We start from the raw sequence: 20,618 nt of genomic DNA on the forward strand, positions 1-20,618 counted from the left end.
CCACACATATTTTAAAGAGAAGAGCAGATCTCCGCAAACGTTTGTTTTTGATAAATTAACTCTAGTTGCATTGCGAGTAGCGCGCTACTTATTTAATATTAAATGTCAGACAGCAGAGCCCCACCGCACGCTAAACCAATTAACCAAACTATCGACCCACCAACAAACAAGCAAACGAATAATAGCATTGTTGTTTCTTTCATGAAGCCTACCTTACGTCCTTTAGTTCCATTCACTCCATCTTTTCCAGGTTCCCCGGTCTCTCCCGTCAGTCCGGTTTCTCCGATCTCGCCCTTCTGTCCTTTCTGTCCCTCAGGCCCATCATTTCCAGAGACTCCTGCCTCACCGGTTACCCCGGGAGGTCCCTGAGGACCTTCGGGACCTTCAGGGCCCCTTAGGCCTTGGACCCCGGGCTCACCTTTGGCTCCTTTTTCACCAGTTTCTCCCAGCTCTCCCTGAAATGACACCAGGATTCATTCCTTAGAGTCTATCTATAAGACGTTGGTTCTTCGCTCACAAATAGGGTTTGAGGGTGTTAGGATATTAGGGTATTAGGGTATTGGGGTTTTAGGGTATTAGATTACTTGGGTATTAGGGTTTTAGTGTAGTAGGGTATTAGGGTATTAGAGTAGTATGGTTTTAGGGTGCTAAGGGTACTAGGGTATTAGAGTATTGGGGTATCAGGGTGTTAGCGTATTATGGTATTATGGTATTAGGGTATTAGGGTATTAGGGTTGGGGGTACAAGGGTATTAGGGTGTTAGGGTATTAGGGTACAAGGGTACTTGGCTATTAGGGTTTTAGGGTGTTAGGGTATTAGTGTATTAAGGTATTAGGGTTTTAGGGTGCTAGGGCACTAGGGTATTAGAGTATTAAGGTATTAGGGTGTTAGGGTAATAGTTACTAGGATATTATGGTATTAGGGTACTAGGGTATTAAGGTATTAGGGTATTAGTCTACTTGGGTATTAGGATTTAGGTATTAGGGTATTAGTGTGTTAGGGTATTAGGGTATAAGGGTATTAGGGTATTAGGGTGCTAGGGTATTAGGATACTAGGGTATAAGGGTATCACTAAAAGTTCGAATTCTTAACAACTTAATAAACAAAATAGTTTCTACGCAATGTAGAACGACAACGTTGTCGGACAAATTTGCCTGTCAGAAGTTCACTTAAGGTCATTCCCCAGTATTGCAGTGCGCATCCCTACTGCGCATAATTTCACGCGTGATTAGCGCGCGCGCATTAAAAAATGGCGGCTTTTTTTTTACGGCTGGACCTCGCCATAGAGGAAAATCGTCATTTTCTCGCAAACGAGTATGGTGACCTATCATTTTTTTCTGTTGTTTTGAATTGAGTAACAAATTTCACTGTGTAAAAGAAATATGGACCAATTCTCAGTGTAGAACAAAAAACAATCGTCGGAAACGTGAATTTAGCAAGCAATCGTGACTACAATCATGGTGCTATTATAACGATTTATTGGGTATAAACAAGGTGCTGTTGCTCCTAAACGAACATGGGGACCCCTCATTTTTATTTCAAAATTTAAGTTCCTATACTATAACCAATCAATAGGCAAAGTTTCAAAAAATCTCATTGCAAGTTCTATTTCAGTGGAATGACCTTAAGTTTGTAGTTCGGTACAGTTTTATCCAATTCCGCCATTCATCCTCTTTCCGCCGTATTCAAGTTCTTCTTTTGTCGTTTTCCGTCGTTTTAGATCATTTAAAAAAGACCTCAATTGAGGATTAGAGCAGTTCTGGTGCAACAAAAACTGTTTTCAACATGGGGATCTAACTTGTTTCATCTTCAAGTTCTTAGTATCTTACCTTACTTCCTGCTATTCCACGATCTCCCTTTTGTCCCTGTGTAAATTGTAAATCTTTTCTTAACCTTAAATAGTCAATAAAACACCTCAGGATCACAACAATCTCTGTAGTTTTGGGTGTTGTGCATCTATGAACTAAAGGATGACGAGGGGATAAAATTCGCCAGTGTCACAACCGCACTCTCCGATGTTTTCTTTTGGAGAGAGCGGCTGTAACAAAGGCTAGAATAACACTCAAAAAACCTTCATTGGCGGTTAATAGCACATTTTCGTATTCACGGTATTGGAGTGGAACTACAATGGGGGACAAAACTCTTAGGACAATTAACACGCTATGCCTTAATTTCTCCTCCTTCCCCCCTCGCCCCCAAGCAACGTTGTAGTTTGTGCAGCCCTGTACACTTTAGCCTGTCCTCAAAGTGTTTCGTCATCCCAACATTGTTTGGAGGGGGGAGGGGAGGGCCATTCTCGGTATCCACATGGTTAGAGAAGTGCATATTACGCTACATCTGATTATTTGATAAGTTAAGGATGTGGAAGCAAGGTTTTTCATAACTGTTCCAAGGATTTTTCTCCTCCATTGTAGCTTGAATGGAGGCTAATGCGCAGGAATATCATTAAAAAGAGATTAATCCCATTTGAGAAAGACTCCCCGCATTAGCCTCGATTGCAAGCTAGTTCCAGTCCAATACCGAGAATACGAAACTGGTCTATTTACTGTACTCTACCGACAAAAACGACATAACAGAACTGTCATTAAGAACTATTTCCTAGTTTTCCGAATTAGTGCGATTTTCCCAATAACTGTTCAAAAGAACGCTCTCGCAGTTGATGTTTGCTTCACGATTGTGAAAGAAGCAATCTTGGTATTAAGCGTCCGCCTCTTTCTTTCATACGACGTATTTGAGAATGCACACGTCAACATTATGTTTAAACTGTTGTTCAGTCAATTATTCAACAATAAACAACAATTCATACCTTTTCACCAAATCCTTGCTCTCCCTGCAAAACAATAACAACATTAAGTTTACAATCTACAATTTCTTTAAACAACACACTTGTTTGTTAAATAAATACTTTGTGCAGATAAAGGTCTTTAATAAAAGGTTTTACCCAGAAGAAAGATTTCCCTGTTTTTTTTTTTAATTCAAGATCCAAATAAACAAAGCTCGCGAAGTAGAAGAAACAAAAAGACTAAGGACAAGTTTTAACAATTAGTCATACACAGCAGTTCAAAACATTGCGTATATATTTCTGGTGTTGTAGGTCACTTTTCGACTTTAAGGTCACTTAGCAGCGCTTGACTCCCCGCCGTCCTCTCTCCTCCGCAGAGGCAAGGAGTGTTTTGTTCGGCTGGGGAGAATCCGCTGAGCGATGTGAATGCAAACGCAACGCTACGTGATCCATTCGACTTTGCGCCTGTACTCTCCTTTCTAGGGCACTTGCTCATCACACGTCATATCAATCTCGTTCCTAGTGCCTCGGCTTCCACTTAACAGCGAAAAAGAAGCGCGAGGGCTCTGGACAGAATCAAAGACTGCGTAATCGGAAAACAAAACCTCATAATAGTTCTTACACGGTCATCCAAAGGTCGTTTAAGGTAACACTTACCTTTTCTCCTTTGATTCCTGATGTTCCGTTTTCACCTTTCTCTCCCTAACCACAAGAAAAGATAATCCATTTAACAATTGCCTGGCCGCTTCAGCCGTGTAACAACTGACTAAACTAGTGCAGCTTCTCTTGAAAATAAGGGTTTGCTAATTTTATAAATTAAATAACCCAGAAAACTGCTTCGCTAAATCTCTTTGACATCATGCATCATTTCTATACAGGTGACGTTTTGTATGGCTTTGTTGCGTTAGATTGGTAAACGAGTGATGCACGCGTAGCTGAGAGAAAAATCTGAAAAACTGTCCCTTATTGTGAACTGATCTTTGAAAGTTTAAAGATTTAATGACGACTTTTTTAAAATTAAGGGTTTTTTTACAAACACTTCCATACCTTTAAACCTGGTTCCCCGATTTCTCCTTGGTCACCCTACAAAGGGAGAAAACGCATGAAACAAACAACAAACAAACAAACAAACAAACAAGCAAAAAAACAAACAAACAAACAGACAAACAGACAAACAAACAAACAGACTAACAGACAAAAAGACAAACAAACTGACAAACAGACAAACGACAGACAAACAATGAAACAAAAGTGATATTTTTTCTTAGTGGAAGTAACGAGCGAACCTTCTCTCCTTTGGCATCGCTTCCGTTACCATTCACACCTTCTATTGATCCAATGGCTGCTTCTTCTCCAGGATCACCCTGAAATATAGCAAAGGGTACAAATCTATAAACAGTGTCTAGAGAAGATGAAAACCTACGCAGTTATTCTTATGTGGCTGTAACTTGCGCCTAAGTTTCAGTCGCACTGGTTGAACGACGTATGCCTTCGCAAGCTCGATTCCTGCCCGAGGGATAACCGACCCGAGGGATAATTGATTCGAGAGATAACCGACCCGAATGATTCTATTTCGCTCACGTAGAACAAAAGGGATCCTGTAAGGCCCAGGTCAAACGCCGAACTTGACATGAGACAAACTAAATAGCAATTTGAGTCAATCCAAACGGGTAAATTTCAGTCAACAGTTAGGTCAAACGTCGAACTTAATTCGATTTTAGATTGACTAACACGCTCTATCCGTCTGCTTCAGACCTTCTATCTTAGTAAACTGTTATGCTGGGCTGTGATGACTGAAAACGTTATGACATTGAGTCAATTACAGCATTCGATGTTACCTTTACTCCGGGGAACCCCGGGGGACCGGGAGGTCCGGGTGGACCCGGAGGCCCCGAGCTACCTTTAAGCCCGGGGAATCCAACTGGTCCCTGCGGCCCGATTTCTCCACGAGTTCCTGGTGGTCCCATAATGCCCTGTGACAGAAAAGAGCAAAGATCTGAGTCTGCCGCTGAAATAGTGATAATGCCTTCGTTCGTTGCTTATAAAGTAAAAATTTACATAGATTTGCAGCAATACCGTAGAGCATAACCATTCCTTGTAACAATTAAGTTTCTTATAAAGTCTTGAGGCTGACAAGTGTCGTTGCCTAACTCCAGTTTTTGTAGCATGAAATGACTACCCGTCCTGGACAACGCTCAGCTGGTCCATTACATTTAACTTCGTAACATTTTTCGGAACTATTTGCTGGTAAAATGGATGAATTATTTTAGAGTTTAGAATCTTGCCTAAGAAAAAAAGACGAAAACTGTCGTGTCGTTTTTTGAATACTGCCACTGAGCTCGATCTTCACTGTTATAAATACCAAATTTACCCGTACCCATTACTGCATGTCTTGCTGATAACTTACCTGAGGGCCAACCGTCCCATTGACTCCAGGTTCTCCCTAAAATGAACAAAAAAGCAAACATCAAGGACACCAAATCTAATAAAATAAGGCGGTTGTAAAGTTTCTTCAATCGTTTAATTGGCCATTGCACTGACAGCCTGCTATTTTCTCGCATTTCTTCAATTGTTGGATACGTGAAAGAAATTTCGGGAGAACTGGACGAGAGCGCCAAAGCAGAAACATGAGAGAATGGGAAGAGGAGAGCCCGTCCTCGCACACACCCCTTCGCGCTCCGTGCTGGCTGTTTCTCTCACGTTTTTCTCTTGCATTGAAAAACTGAGATCCAATTCATTTGGATTACGCGAGAACAAGCAAATTCAATAAAGCGTATAAACAAATATCACTTCTGCACTAACTAAACCAGCAGTTTTAATTTCTTGAATCGTATAACGATCAACAAAAGTAACTGCGTACCTTAGCGCCGGGATTTCCTTTTAACCCCGGAAATCCTACTTGTCCACTCGACCCAGTGCTCCCCTCGTCTCCCTTTTCGCCTTTGAGGCCTGGTTCTCCGGCGGCACCCTGTACGGAGAAAGGTCATTAATTTAAAACGAAAAGCTTTCTAGGAATTAAAACGTGAGGATGTAGAGATGATAAAACAAAAACAAACCGTCAAAAGAGACTACGTTTGTGTGAGCTCTTAATGATGAGCTCGAAATTTTAGGATGTTCCGAAATAAAATTTACTTTTCTGCGGTTGACTTGAACAGATATAAGTATTAAATCTTATTGATTAGCCATACAGACAAAATATTCCTGAGTATATAGCTGTCGTAAGTGTTCAGCTCAACTGAGGATTCTGAGGCACGGAAGGAGCTTTTGAGAGCGAAGTGACTTGCGAAAGTGAGTAAAAAAAAAAAAGTCCAAAGCGCTTCAGATCAATGACATTTGTTGTGGTTGTTACTGAAAAAGTAACTTTACCTGTTCTCCTTTCTTTCCTGGAAATCCAATATCACCAGGATCACCCTGAAAAAAAAGAAGAATATTTTTACTTTCCGCCACACTTTATGCTCTAAAGATGATTTCCAGTCCGTATTGCGCACTCTCCCGAGTTTGTTTACGTGTTTTGTTTTGTCTCATGTAAGACATCACAAAAAGTAAACATTTCGCAACTACTTACATGAAGTAAAGTAAAAGTTTCAAAAAACAGCCATTATGGATGCGAAGCGGTCGAAGCTTTATGCTTCGTTCTTTCTTATATCACTTGATGAAACAGCTTCGCAGCTGTAAAAATCGATGAAGCTGTTGGAAAAAGAATTTGAAAGGCCTTAAATATAAGGTATGTGGTTCGTAACGAACAACATTGATTTGCATTCCATAGAGTGAGATTTATAATGTGTAGAAACATTAGGGTGCTGAGACTGCGCAGTACGGACTGGAAATCATCTTTAACATCACTGCTCCCAGCGAGATGCAGGACGTATGTCATATAAGAACCCAGTAAATGACCTAACTCACCCCAAGGTCTCTTGCACTTCAATGGTTCGAGCTTTCGATCATTGGAAGCACCGGGGCTCGACTCACGTCGATGGCTCGGATTTTTTCCTTCCCTCAAGCTCATGACAAATTTAAACATGGTTACCCGCTATCTTCGCAGCTACAACAAAATGTCGGTTTTGCAATGTTCTCATATGACAAATATATTTACCTTGTCACCTTTTTGCACCCTTATTTGTGCTGATGATCCGATAGCATCAGTCTCCTAAAGCGAACAACAAAAAAATTGTCCAGGATTTAACGGAATGTTAACTTAACGTATTTTAGACCTTTATTTTTGAAAGGACGCTCCAGAAAACCCCCACTGGGTGATTGGAGGCCTCCCCTTAAAATACTAATTTATTATTATTATTATTATTATTATTACTATTACTATTACTATTACTATTACTATTATTATTATTGTTATTGTTATTGTTATTGTTATTATTATTATTATTATTATTATTATTATTATTATTATTATTAACTGATATCACTCTTAACGAAGAAGTCAGAGCCAAAATCTAAAACAAGTTTTAGCAAGCTTCACGTGGTGTGTTATGGTGGAAACTTTCAAATAAACACATTTTCACGCGGCTAGGAGAGCTGACAGAGCCAATAACTAAACTCTACTTGTTAGAATCAAGAGAAGATCAAGATAAAACGAACAAATCCTTCACGAAAACATCCACGGAACGCGCGAGTAACTCCTGCGGAAGAACTGGGTATCATATCTAAAATAACTTAAGAGGGTTTACTTTAGGTACAAGGCCTATATGGGGGATTCACTCTCTTATCTTGATCTTCTCTTGGTTGAAATACATTATTGTGGTTCCAGTATCCTTAAGCACTGGGCAAAGTCAAGTTTTTAATATAGTTTTTTTTTTTACAGATTGTTTTCAGTCATAAATTTAAGTTGTTCAAAAAATTCCTTATTAACCAATTGCACGGGACGTTAGTAAATAACGGACCTCGGTCTTTTCTGAATGACCTCGCCGCTTCGGATCCATACTGTCAAGACCCTGGGCCAATATTCTTCTTCTCTACCCCCATGCTTTGTTAACAAGATACTCACGTGAAATATATTTCTGATAAAAAATAAATAGGGTTAAAAATGAAAATGAGGTAATCTGCACGAACCATTATGCCCTTCGGGCCGGGCGGTCCGGGGAGCCCGGGTGGTCCTGGGATACCTCCTCCTGGCTCGCCCTAAATAAACAGACATTAATTACAGGTAAGTCGAAATTCAAAGAGAGAAACAAACAAACAAAGCAAACAAACACAAGGTTATCATGAGCAAACATGGTTCAAGAGCAAACACAAGGTTATCATGATGGTAGAACTGTTCACAATAACTTCATTACTTACTGAACACGACGTGGAAGTTTTTGTGTTCTCATGTTAAGCGATAATTTTCAGAAGTAAATTTAACTGGACAGACTTAAAAAAGTAGCACTTTGGTAAACGAAGGTAACGTTTAAAGGTGCACCGCATATGTCCTTTCTCGTGAGTTAATCTGGACCGAATTGAAACTTAGAAGTATGGGTTTTTGTGGAAGAAGGAACAGTGAAAATCCGTAAAAGCACCATCGAGTCAAGCGTGACACAAGGACAAAGGTGTGACAAGACTGCTCTTGGCTTCAAAGCAGACTCGTCGCTGTCACGCAATCTTTCTTCAAAATATTGCGTGACAAGTTGAAGGGGAGGGCCAAAAATTTACCAGTCTATGACTGTTATGTAGTTACCAACTTGAACTTGATCAGGAACTTACAAAGAAACTCCGATATGCAAAAAAAATTGCCCTTACCTTTTGTCCATCGGTTCCATTTTTTCCAGCATCACCCTATAAAGTATTAGATTTTAGCAATCAGGCCCTGTCCGCACTCCGCGGGGAGAAATTTGAAAACAAGCTTTATCTCTGCGGTTAGACCTACTATCCACACTAATCCGTCACGAAAACGGAGTTTTCGAAAACGCTCTTGAAATCGGAGGAATATCAAAAAAATCTAAAACGCATCAAAACGCCAGCTTTGTGTTTTAGTATGGGCAGAAAACAAAAACAAAACGGAGCTTTTTGAAAACGATGACGTCACGATAATCACGTGATTTCCCTGACCGAGTTTTCCTCAAACACAAATCCAAAATGACCGCTGATTGTTGCATTTTCAAATTTCCCGACGGAGTGTGGAAGGGAAACATTGGATGAATTTTCAGAGCGAAGACGCCCTTTTCAAATTTCTCCGGCGTAGTGTGGACAATGCCTTAGTTGGTCTCAACATGTTAACACATTTGATGAAGAAAACCACAGGAATCAATGCAGGACACTTTCTGGTCAATAGTCGGGAAATCTGGAGTCTTGTGAAAATGTGTTTATACCTTGGCACCTTTTGTTCCCTTTTTTCCAGGAAAACCATATTTTCCGGGCTTTCCCTAAAAAATAAGTAGAAAATAAGTTGAACGTAAGCCTGTCTGGTGAAATATTCACTATTTTTAACTGACGCAGATTTAAACGCAGCTTTCTTTGTACATCGTCGTATCATGGATAACCACTGTATCATTTAATCAAATTTCACTCGCTGTTTTACCGATTTGTTGGCCTTTTATATTCAAAAAGTTCATTACATTGAGTTTTACCATTTCGGGATTCAATGTCTCGTAGTTCATACCTCGTCGCCTTTGGATCCCGTATCGCCCTTCTCTCCCGCGGGACCCGTGGGTCCAAGGAGACCCTGCAATAAGAGGGACAGAGATTGTACATTGCAAATCATCATACTTTAGTTGATTATCTTGGACAAATTGGATTCGCGTGTAGAGGACATGCTATGTTACAACAAGCTTACATTTGAGAAGGAAAAGACACCGTATTTTTAGATTCTGACTAGTTAAACATGTAGTTAAACAGGCAAAAATACCCGCAAAAAATATGTTCTTACGCACAGAATTGCAGTTACATGACATTGTTTTAACGCATCCAGAAAAGTTATGAGAAACGTTAAACTAAAGCTTTGAGGAGAACATCACGTTAACGAACAAGCCTTCAGGAACACATCATAGAGCTAACCCACCAAGCTACTTGCTGGCTATCGTGAAAACTACCGCGGGAAGAATAAAATCTGGACTCGGAAGAGAGATGGAGAATCGAGTCTGTAGAAGAGTCTTAAGCCCGGGCCAAACGACCGCAACTTTGTTGGGCGCAACATGTTGCGCGCGTTTGCCCACACTGTTGCGACATGTTGGGTGCCGTTGGCTCAAACTTGACCATTTTCAAACTTGAGCCAATAACACCCTACATCTCGCAACACGTCGCAACAGGGTGGCCAAACGTTGTTGCGATATATTCCTTGAAATTTTGCCATGGTTTGCCCAGGGCTTAAAGTATGTAGCGTAAAAGGATGACACTAACCTCTCCCGCAGGCCCGCGCGCGCCTCGTTCGCCTTTCAAACCGGGAAATCCAATTGGACCTGGTTTTCCAGGAGCACCCTAAGGATAAATATTCATGATAATCAATGACCATATGTTGCATACTAACCGTGGAATACCATTCATGATTAAAGATTAAAGATTAAAGATTAAAGATTCAATGCACAATGGATTTTCAGCTTTCTGTTTGGTTGTGAAACACACATTAAATGCAATCTTTGATGTTTAAATGTCAACATTGCTAAGGAGAACTGATACATTTAACCCATGCAGAAACAGATCAAGTTGCTTACCTTTTTTCCTGGGAACCCGATTCCTCCTTCATCGCCTTTGTCTCCCTGCAATGACATTAACAATTCCTTCAACCATGAGGATGATTACTTGACACGTTTTGATACATTAACACAGTTACGTGCTTGCTCGAAATGGCCTGTATATCACGTAAATTTGTCACGCGATGTTGCATTTACAGAAGCAAGCGGTGAAGACATGACATCCCTAACTTCTTTTCATTTTTGTCCCACACCTCAAGCTCGCTGAGCACACATTCTGACATCGCGTGATACAGACTGCTTTAATCTTTAATATCTCAATCAAAAGGCAGAGACCTAGGAAATTGGGGTGAGGTCCTCGTCCCAGACCTCTACGTTCCACGACTCCACGATGACAGAAAATCGTGAACAAAAATATCTTACACTCGCCCAACATGGATACCTGCAATGTAGTCTGATAAAAGGGGTTTATAGGGATTTCTAATTCATTTGATTTTACCTTGGGTCCACGTTCTCCTTGTAATCCCATCGCGCCATCGTTTCCTTTTTCTCCCTGTCACAACAAGCAAAGTTAATACACCTTGTACAATTTATAAATTACAATTTTTCATCCCGAAATTTAGAGGGAGTACTAGTGAGTGATCATTAGCTCTCAAAATCCTCCCTAAAGGATAATCCTTGCGATGTAACAAGAAGATACGAGACGCGAAACGGACTCTGGAAGAAAATTGCAAACGCCATAGCTGGGTAAATTTTACTTTCCAGCAGGCTCTTGTTCCCGGATTCAGGGGCCGAGGGGCGAAGGGAAGGAGGGTTGGGGAGGGGAGGGTAGAAGTTTCCGCTTTCCTTTAACCACCGTCTAACTCCCGAGCGCCCACATTTCCGAACGGAAGCCTGATCGCCGGCTTATATTGAACCAATCCACCGGAATATTTCGATAGCTGATTTGGAATGAAATTCATGCCATATACACAAAGTACCAGTGTGTCTACCTTTTCAGTTTTTGACGGGACGGTTGGACCGGGAGGTCCCGGAAGGCCTTGGGGGCCAGTCTCCCCAGGCTCACCCGGTTCACCTTTAACGCTATCGCCTCGGTCGCCCTAGCAACACAAGAAAACAGAATTAACGAAAATATATGACGTCTGGTTACGTGAGCCTCATCACCAGCCTGTTGATGCATGCGTAAATTTAGAAGAATTCTGATCATGTGTCCTGAATGTAATGGCCACTTTTGTGTCGCAAACAACACTTGATTGAACTTAGCCAGTTATTTTAAGAAACTAGAGGAACGACATTTACGTTTAAAATAAGCCCAGTCTTAAACCTATCTGCGTATAATAATACTTCCTTATTGACTGAGTGGGAGAGCCGGAAGGTAAAATACTAGCTACTCGCCTAGCCTGCGAACAGGCTCCCGGTGAGCCCGAACGAAGCGAGGGAGCCTGTAGACATTCTATTGACGCCGCTGTTCTATGATACCAGCTCCTGGTATCATGATATGATTGGTTAAATCGCTGATTGTTGACATCTTTGAGATGAACATTTGACAGATCTTTGTAAAATTATACGACTCGAACGGTTCGTTACAATAGTGCATTTGCCGTTCTCTTTTAAGTTTCGGTCTCTCGACCTCTCGTTGTTTCACAAGTGATTCTGAAGGGCACTTTATACTCTGTTACGAGGAGGAATTTTAAGTAGAAACTAGTGGAGTGGAGCCGTTTGGCGGCGCTATAGAAATTTTTTTTAGAGGTCAAAGGCATGGTTTCCGGACTTTCCGCTGTTATCTGCTTGTCGCTTCGCAGAGTTTGACACCTCTATCATGTGTTTATAATTTCTTTAGGCTCATTTCAGTATTGCAAAATATGTTTTAAGCTCTCTAAGTTAAGTTTGAAATATTCCGTGAACATGTTGCTTACTTGCACTCTATATTATGACGCCGGGCCCGGCTATTTGATTAGCTCGATTACCGAAAATGTAGCTTCTTGACAGGTCTAATTACCTCATTGACTGATTTGTTACAGGCTTATTACCAAGCGCGGATAGGCACATCAAAAACAACGTCTACAGGCTCCCCTGTCCCCCGCCCGATCGCTTTGCTCTCCGAATTCTTCTGTTTCGCGCTCGCCGAAATTTTTTCCGTCCTCGCCGGGAGCCTGTTCGCAGGCTACTTCTCGCCCAGCGAGGTCCGTTAGCCCCGACCGAGAGCCAAATATTTTTCCGTCCGGCCCGACCTCACTCAGTCATTAAGCATTTTATCATTTGACCATTTTGTTGCTGTCATTAACTCGCATCGATTTTGCGGAACCGTACGCGTTTCTAATAGGGACGTACGCGTATTTAACTCCGATGCGTATGGCCCTCATACGGGACCTTTTATCTTATTCGCCATTTCCACATCCCCCATAATATACCTTGTTTGCCCCCCAAAATTTTGCACAAGCATTGTCTTCAGTTTCTCTTGGGACGACATGTAATACCCAGGAGAAATGGGAAACAAAAGTTATGCAGAATTTTGGGGGGTAAACAAGCTGTATCATGGGGGATATGGAAATAGTCAGGGGGGCCGTACGGGTCATATGATAATTATCTGCAATCACGTTCGACGTTTAATGACGTCACTAATCAAAGCTCAATGGTTGTTTAATCGATGTTTCACGATTCATACAACAGTGTTCACCTTTTCTCCTTTCCCACCTTCCTCTCCGGGGATACCCTATTGGGAATAAAAACCACCAGCTTAAAATCAAGTGATATTCAGCATACAACGCAATTACGGATTTTTTAACCCAGTTGTTCAAAGCACGATCGAGGTAGTCCGCGGTTACGCTAAATCTTTTATTACAGTTTTAGGAGTTATTTCAAATACTATGTTTACTCTGACTGACCTCTAAGGCTCTAACAATACCTCAGAACTGATCGCTGGCTACAAGAAACACACAAAAGGGAGTATTTTTGGTTAAACTAAACGGCTCTAAAAAGTCACATGTATATACCATCATATACCTGTGTTCCTCTCTGGCCCTTTTCTCCCGTTTCTCCGGCAGGGCCTTCGGGGCCCACGTTACCCTACAAAACAAATAGTGAAAACATATAAATAAAAAACCAAACAAACGAACAAACAGCGACAACAATCATCACCGATGAAAGCTATTGAGCAGTACCTTCATGAGGTACTGTTTATCATGCTGTACAAGGTGGTTTTAACTTTTAAGTCTGTGGATGAAACCCTAGTGTGTGACCATTCAAATGAAAGCTATTGAGCAATACTTTGATGTGGTCCTGTTTATCATGCTATATAAGGCGGCGTTTCTGTCTGCTAGTGGACGACTTTCAACTCAAGTCTCAAGTCATGTTACTGACCTGTAATCCTTGTTTTCCTTTCAACCCAGGAAAGCCTACAGACCCAGGGCTACCCTGAGAGTAGAAAAACAGAATTATAGAACACTCTAATTGAAATAACACTTTTAAAATGCAGAGGTACGAACTCTAGACCCATGAATCTTACGTTTCAGTCATACACCATTAGGCAAAGCGTTCACACAATTCAAGAGAAGACAAAAATAACATTGGTCCACGACCTTGGGCGCAACGAGACTCAACACTTTAAACTTATGTGTTGCATAGCAAATGGCCTGAGCCCACAGTAGTTTGTTCAGTGTGAATGTTCGGATGATTGTGGACTTGAAAAGAACTGTTGCTGGTGACTGACGTCGCGACAATCCGAGCAGAAGTCATCTTAAGAGTCGAATGAGATGCTGTTTACCTTCCGATGGTGTTGAAGTATTTGTGTTAATCGGTCGGTTTTCCGCAAAGTTCGTCAACAGCAGCTGGTCAATTGTTGACCGCTTTTGATCATCTGTTGTTAGTTAAACGTGCTGGTTCTGTTTCAAGTCAAGGTTTGTCCCTCGGTTTTGTTGAGGTCCTGAATACTTCGTTTAATTTACGTTGACGGATAGACTCGTCTGAACTTCGGAAAGTCTAGTCGGCAGTCTAGCCGAGTAATGTTTAACTTAACAAACAAGACCGCACCTTCTCTCCTTTAGCCCCAGGCTTTCCTTTTATTCCTTGTTCGCCTTTCATTCCAGACTCTCTGCTCGTTTCATTGTTGCCAAGGAAACCAGGAGGGCCGGGGGGCCCAACAGGTCCTGCAGGGCCCATTGGGCCGGGGTCTCCTTTTGTTCCGTTACAATCACAACTACTTCCACTGTCGCCTTTTTCACCTTTCTCCCCTAAAATCAGAAAGTAAGGAAGACTTTACTTTGCTTGGTCTATCAATGTCTGCAGAATTGTACGAAAAGTTCTCTAAGACCTGTTGTTTAAAACAGCGCAATTGTGGGAACTGAACAGAATCGGAAAGCGGACAGGAAAATGTCATACGACTTTTTTTCCACTTCTGTGGTCTTTGATACACGTCAATGGGGCTCTCACTGACGATGAGGTTGGTCACTGTTTTCTCTAATGTTGCGCTGTCGGTGTTGAAGACTGACATTTTGAGGCCCCGTCTATACAAGTGCGTTTTCGTTGATGCTTTTTCATCTATCGCCCTCGCTTAGTGGCTGCGATTTCAAATGTCCCCATTGTGGGCAGAGGTCTCAAATGGATGCGTTTTCCATGAAAATGATGAATTAATAGTTTTGATCGTATCAGTGTGCACAAAAGCATATAACGAAATGCAACGAGAATGTATCAATGAAACGTATCTGCGCAAACGCATCAAGAAATACGTTTCAACGAAAACGCATTTGTTTTCAGGGAGCCTTCTCTTTAAAACAATTTCGCTGGCTTCTGACATCCTTGAATGGCCCGGAGATTTAATTACTCAGTGCTGATGCTTAGTTTTAGCAGGGTTAGGGTTTAGGGTTAGGGTTAGGGTTAAGGTTTAGGGTTAGGGTAAAATAGAGAGTCAACTATCTTGGAAGACGATGTCGCCATTTTGGTAGGTATATTATTATTTTGGGGCAGTAGTTAAAACAGAGTTCGCTTTTTCCGAATTTAAACATAACTACAGAAAAGGACCCTCTTGTGGCTTACATACCTGGCGTTCCTGAAGCACCTCCCGAATCACCCTTTTCGCCTTTGGTCCCATTTACTCCATCGACGCCTCTCGCGCCCTTTTCACCCGGTGTCCCGGGTTTTCCAGGATCTCCCTTGGGACCAACTTCGCCGCCTGACTTCCCTGGGGGCCCCGGAGGACCCGGATCCCCCTGGTCACCTTTTAAGGGTTTGTAGACTACGTCCATCATTGATGCTTCTCCCTTGGTACCTGGAGGGCCGGGTGGGCCGGGAGGTCCCATAACGCTGTTCCCTTTTTCGCCCTGAGAATTAATGGACCAATTCGAAGTGATATTTAAAGTCGCACAGTGTGAATAACAATCAACAAGAAAATGACCGGCTAGAAATTCATTGACTGTTTGACACGAAGTGATTATAACTGCGAGAGGATTTTCTACGGAAGAGCTTTCCCTATAATTCAGTAGTCCATATTGGTAAACGAGTTAATGAATTTTACCGAGCGTTTTTGTATTCTAATCCTCTATCTTACTTCAAGAGCGATAGCTTGATGATTTCATTTCTGGAAGTTTCTCGTGTAATAGTCTACTTAGTGATGTGCTGGGCGTCATTCCAAAACAGATTAAAGACAAAGCACATAATTTTAACTGCTTACCTTCGGCCCTCTCGGTCCTCGTGATCCCGTATCTCCCTGTAAGGTAATAATAACACGTCAGATGTTACTGATATTATCTCACAGTAAGAGCTTTTGTAAGTGGTTATTCGTTGTTTTATGACGACTTACCATCGTTCCATCCATTCCCTTTATTCCTTGAATACCACGTTCGCCCATTCTTCCCTGAAATTCAAAGAAAACGCAAATTAACAAGTTTGGAGGTAATATATTAAACAGAAAATTGTTAGGTAAGATTGTTCTCTTAGCGTAGGGAGATTCCAAACGAAAACAACAACAAACGGTAACATCATAATATGATTTTGAGTTTGCTGTCGGTCAGCCTTCGGTTAGTGTTAGATTAGTCTTCGGTTAGCCTTCGGTTAGCCCTCGGTTAGCTTTTGCTTAGCCTTCGGTTAGTATTCGGTTAGACTTTCGTTAACCTTCGGTTAGCCTTCGGTAAGCCTTCGGTTAGTATTCGGTAAACCTTCGGTTAATGTTCGGTCCTACCTTTTCTCCAGGTCTTCCGGGAGCGCCATCTTCGCCAGGTAATCCTCGCGGTCCAGGTATACCCTGTAGCATAACAACGAGTTAAACCGTTCACGCACAAAATTGAAATATAAATAAATAAATTACAATATTAAGAGAGGAAGCCACATCTGCCTTAGCTGGTTTTCATGCGGGTGCTCTATCCTGGGGCCCGTTTCTCGAAAACCCCGGTATCTTTTCGGGCCCGAAAAGCCATTTTTAAATAATCGGTATTTAAAGACAGAGAGTTGCATACACCTGAAACTTCTTGTATGAAGAGAACCTCTGAAGTGTTCCTATTAAGAATATATGAATAAAACAACTCTGTAGTCAGAAGGTTTGAGATTTTGCTACTCACTCACTTTAAGCTCCGGGAGAAAATCTCAAGCTAGAAAACGTTATCAAAAGTACTCACCACTCCTGGCAGTCCCGCCATGCCTGGCGGTCCAGTTTTTCCAGGGTTACCAGGAAGTCCGATCAATCCTCTTTCGCCCTTGAAAATAAAACAACCTCTAAATATAACAACAGTAATGTCGAAACTTTACAAGTTTAAAGCCAACTCAAAATTTCTGTCGATGGCAACTTTCAAAGCCGTTAAAAACCAGGAAGGAGCAGAAAAATGTTTTGTCAGAACCCAGCAACTGACAAATTGAACTTAAAACATCGTCAACAAGTATACTTTGTGCAAGTGAGTATATGAAAGATCATATATTTGAGTCACGGAGAAAGATAGGAAGGAAAAGCTATAAATAACTGCAATAAAATATTGTCTAAAATCATTCAAAACTCTAATTATTATAAAAGTCTTTTTACATTGTAAACGTCGTTTACTTTTACCATTTTGAAAGAGTTTTAAAAATCATTTTAAGCAAATATTTTATCGCAGATCTTCAGAGTTAAACAATATAATTGCAGTAAAATTTAAGTCTCTAAAATGGCTATCATAGTAAGTAATATTATTCACAAATCACTTACCCTCCGTCCAGAAAGGCCAGTTATTCCTCGCTGACCTTTCTCGCCAGGCTCTCCCTACAATTAAACCACAGAATCACAGTTGTAAACAAAAAATAACGAACTAAAAAATTTTGCCAGTCAAGGATTAAGGCCTGATCCGCACCACGCCGGAGAAATTTGAAAACGGAGGTTTCACTCTGAAAACGCATCAAATGTTTTCCGTTCACATTACGCCGGAGGGATTTAAAAATGTAACAATCATCGGTCATTTTGGATTTGTGTTTGAGAAAAAAGCTGGCAAGGGAATCACGTGATTCTCGTGACGCCTTCGTTTTCGAAAAGCTCCGCTTTCAAAATGTTTTCCGTCCACACGAAAACGAAAAGCCGGCGTTTTCAAATTCCTCCGGTTTGAAGAGCGTTTACGAAAAGCTCCGTTTTCGTGACGGATTAGTGTGGACGGTAGGCCTAACCGTAGAAATAAAGCTGCGTTTTCCAATTTCTCCGGCGTAGTGTGGACGCTGTCTGACATTACGCGTGCGTAAAAGCGAAGCAAACCATCAACCGTCTCTTTTCATCCTGGTTCTAAGGATTTGGTGTTACCTCAAGGCAATTTACTCCAGTTGATGATTATCTTTATTCTCATCACCAGTGTGCTTAGTAATATATTTATATTTGTATGGAGAATTTAGATGCATACCTTCGGTCCTTCCACACCATCTAATCCCCGTTCGCCTTTGTCTCCTTTTGGAAGTTTGACAGGCTAAAATGCAAACAGAACATCATGAAAGAGTTTGGTCTTTGGACTTGATATCTTTATAGTCCGAGATTTTCATATCAACAGAAACTAAGCGGTTTTCAAGTTTTCAAGTAGGAGGAAATAAGTACAATATAGAAAGGGGCGGAAGATGAGGGATTCATCACATAGACTGAGAAGAACATGACAGGGAATAATAGTGACATGTACGAGACTTCAAGATACAATCTTCACTGGACTAATATTTAATTCTTCTAAAAGAACCAACTAGTTCCATTAAAAGTCCTTCCTATCTACCCCAGAGTAACTTTTCAACAAATATAAGTATGAATATAAAAAAAAAAAAAAATTTAATTAATACAATTAACTCAATTGCGGAAAATCACACTGCATTAGATACACTAAATAACTGCACTATTTGATCGGACCCGTTGTCATACATAACTCACCAATCCCGTGACAGGATCAAGTACCACTCCGGGTTTTCCCGGGGGTCCCGGAGGACCGGGTAATCCCGCGGGACCAGGAGCACCCCGCAGACCGTTTGTTCCGTCTTTACCCTTAGGACCTTGGATGTACTGTCCACATTCCTCCTGCAAAAAAAAGCTTCCGGTTTGTACATTTTGAGCAACGAAGCACATCATAGTCCAGCTTTGGCCCTCTCTCTGTCACGCTACATCGGGTGAGCGGGTCCCTCTCTCTCGCGTGACAGAGAGAAGGCCTGAAACTGGACTACGCGTATCGTTGTCGGAAGGTAGCAACTGCAAGAAAGCTACCGATCAGACGGGCCAAGCCCTGAGTTGAACCAAGCCCTGAGGTTTCTCTTAAGAAGACAGTGGCGGCTAAGAAAGCCACATACGAAAGTTCTGGATTTATTCTAAGGCGTTTGTAATAAAATCAACAGAGCAGTCATCATGTTGAGTGATTTCATGGATTTTTGTTCATGAACTTCGTTGACTGATTAAAATAGCTGGCAAGTGAGTCTCAGACCAAGCCAAGTTCTCAATTTGCTTCAAAGCTTTTGCAGAGAAATGAAAACATTGTCAAATGAGTTGAGCAATTTTCGTGAAATTTTGTTTCCAGTCAAGGGTAGACGAGGAGCCCTACACTAAGTGAAATAGTTTTGTAAACCCAAACACAAGACAAACAGTAAGCACTGAATCCTAGAAGTCGATTCGAAAGTTTCGAAAGTTTAAAAGTTCGAAAGCTCATACTACAGTGCGCTTATATTTTTAGGTGTTGGATCAAAAGAACGTTTTGATCCCCATGAAAACGGTTATGAACAAAGACAGTTGGTCAATTCTGTGAAAACTAACAAGTAAGAATTATGAAAACTCCAAACTGGGGTTAAAGGGACGAGTTAACAGTGGAAATTATACCATACCTTCGTGCAATTTATTTCTCTTACAAAAGTATATCCAGGTCCTGGTTCACCCTGCAACGAGAAATGGTCAGAGTTATAAAAAAAAAACTGAATTAAAAATGTTTAAAAAAACGTCACGACACGTCACGACAGCCACTACAATCAACATCCAACACACGGAGTCGGTAAAGTCGTTTGCGAGCGAACGGAAGTTCTTCGACCGCCTTCGAAATACCTCGGATAGCCGTCGGCACTCGAAGTGTCTTTGTAATAACTTCAGATAGTCTTCCTTGTTATTTGCACTGGTATCACGCCTTTACACCCGTTGCACCTTTGTTACACTTCTTGCACTGGTCTTACACTTGAACTGCACTGTTCTTAGCCTATTTCAATGTATTACTACGAAAGCCAAGGAATCAAGCGAAAATGCTAGGGTCTCTGCCAAAAACAAAGTCTTCACTCATTCAGTATACCTTAGCTCCTTTGATAGTGATAACCTCTTCACCGGAATCAAAGAATATCGCAGGCCCAGGCCGCCCCGGTCGTCCACGGAGGCCTTTTGGTCCCATCAACCCCTCAGTGCCTTTTTGTCCTTTAGCTGTTGAAACAAAGGATAACATCAGTTTAGTCCCCAGGCGTTCTCTCTTACTTCGCTGTCCACACGAAGCCTGGGAAAGGGTGGACTGGTGCGACAGTTCTCTGTCAGTGCTCTAGGGTGACGTCACCTCCGTCAAAAGACTCCAGACTCTCGCGCATCCTCTCTTACTTCGCAGTCCGCGCAAAATCTAGAAGGGATCAAGCAAGTGCGAGAGTTCCCAGAGAGTACTTCTCGGCAACGTCACTGTCCATGATAGACCCCAGACTCCCTTGAGCCTAGACGCCTAAGGACTAGCCTGGGACAAAGTGTAAATTTCAGCTCGCCTCAAGCTTGCCGCAGGGGAGCAGTTGTAAACAAAGTT

At 41.6% G+C, this 20,618-nt stretch overlaps 1 protein-coding gene across 3 annotated transcripts in view; it reads right to left on the reverse strand.

Moving 5' to 3' along the window:
- LOC145470538 (uncharacterized) overlaps positions 1-20,618 on the reverse strand; it is a 70,446-nt gene that overhangs the window by 14,701 nt on the left and 35,127 nt on the right. For all 3 annotated transcript variants that reach the window (XM_081454345.1, XM_081454344.1, XM_081454346.1), the window contains 33 exons: positions 20,133-20,257; positions 19,681-19,731; positions 18,746-18,889; positions 18,240-18,302; positions 17,564-17,617; positions 17,004-17,081; positions 16,571-16,633; positions 16,193-16,246; positions 16,064-16,099; positions 15,434-15,713; positions 14,428-14,627; positions 13,759-13,812; positions 13,402-13,464; positions 13,076-13,111; positions 11,391-11,498; positions 10,898-10,951; positions 10,420-10,464; positions 10,109-10,186; positions 9,372-9,434; positions 9,082-9,135; positions 8,513-8,548; positions 7,847-7,915; positions 6,876-6,929; positions 6,149-6,193; positions 5,643-5,750; positions 5,190-5,225; positions 4,621-4,755; positions 4,069-4,146; positions 3,830-3,865; positions 3,440-3,484; positions 2,807-2,830; positions 1,830-1,865; positions 213-455 (listed from right to left, as the gene is read on the reverse strand). In XM_081454345.1, the coding sequence (XP_081310471.1) occupies positions 213-455; positions 1,830-1,865; positions 2,807-2,830; positions 3,440-3,484; positions 3,830-3,865; positions 4,069-4,146; positions 4,621-4,755; positions 5,190-5,225; positions 5,643-5,750; positions 6,149-6,193; positions 6,876-6,929; positions 7,847-7,915; positions 8,513-8,548; positions 9,082-9,135; positions 9,372-9,434; positions 10,109-10,186; positions 10,420-10,464; positions 10,898-10,951; positions 11,391-11,498; positions 13,076-13,111; positions 13,402-13,464; positions 13,759-13,812; positions 14,428-14,627; positions 15,434-15,713; positions 16,064-16,099; positions 16,193-16,246; positions 16,571-16,633; positions 17,004-17,081; positions 17,564-17,617; positions 18,240-18,302; positions 18,746-18,889; positions 19,681-19,731; positions 20,133-20,257 (2,648 nt within the window). The remainder of the gene's footprint in view (positions 1-212; positions 456-1,829; positions 1,866-2,806; positions 2,831-3,439; positions 3,485-3,829; positions 3,866-4,068; positions 4,147-4,620; positions 4,756-5,189; positions 5,226-5,642; positions 5,751-6,148; positions 6,194-6,875; positions 6,930-7,846; positions 7,916-8,512; positions 8,549-9,081; positions 9,136-9,371; positions 9,435-10,108; positions 10,187-10,419; positions 10,465-10,897; positions 10,952-11,390; positions 11,499-13,075; positions 13,112-13,401; positions 13,465-13,758; positions 13,813-14,427; positions 14,628-15,433; positions 15,714-16,063; positions 16,100-16,192; positions 16,247-16,570; positions 16,634-17,003; positions 17,082-17,563; positions 17,618-18,239; positions 18,303-18,745; positions 18,890-19,680; positions 19,732-20,132; positions 20,258-20,618) is intronic.

Source organism: Orbicella franksi, chromosome 15 (assembly GCF_964199315.1).
Source record: "Orbicella franksi chromosome 15, jaOrbFran1.1, whole genome shotgun sequence".
NCBI classification, from domain to species: Eukaryota; Metazoa; Cnidaria; class Anthozoa; order Scleractinia; family Merulinidae; genus Orbicella; species Orbicella franksi.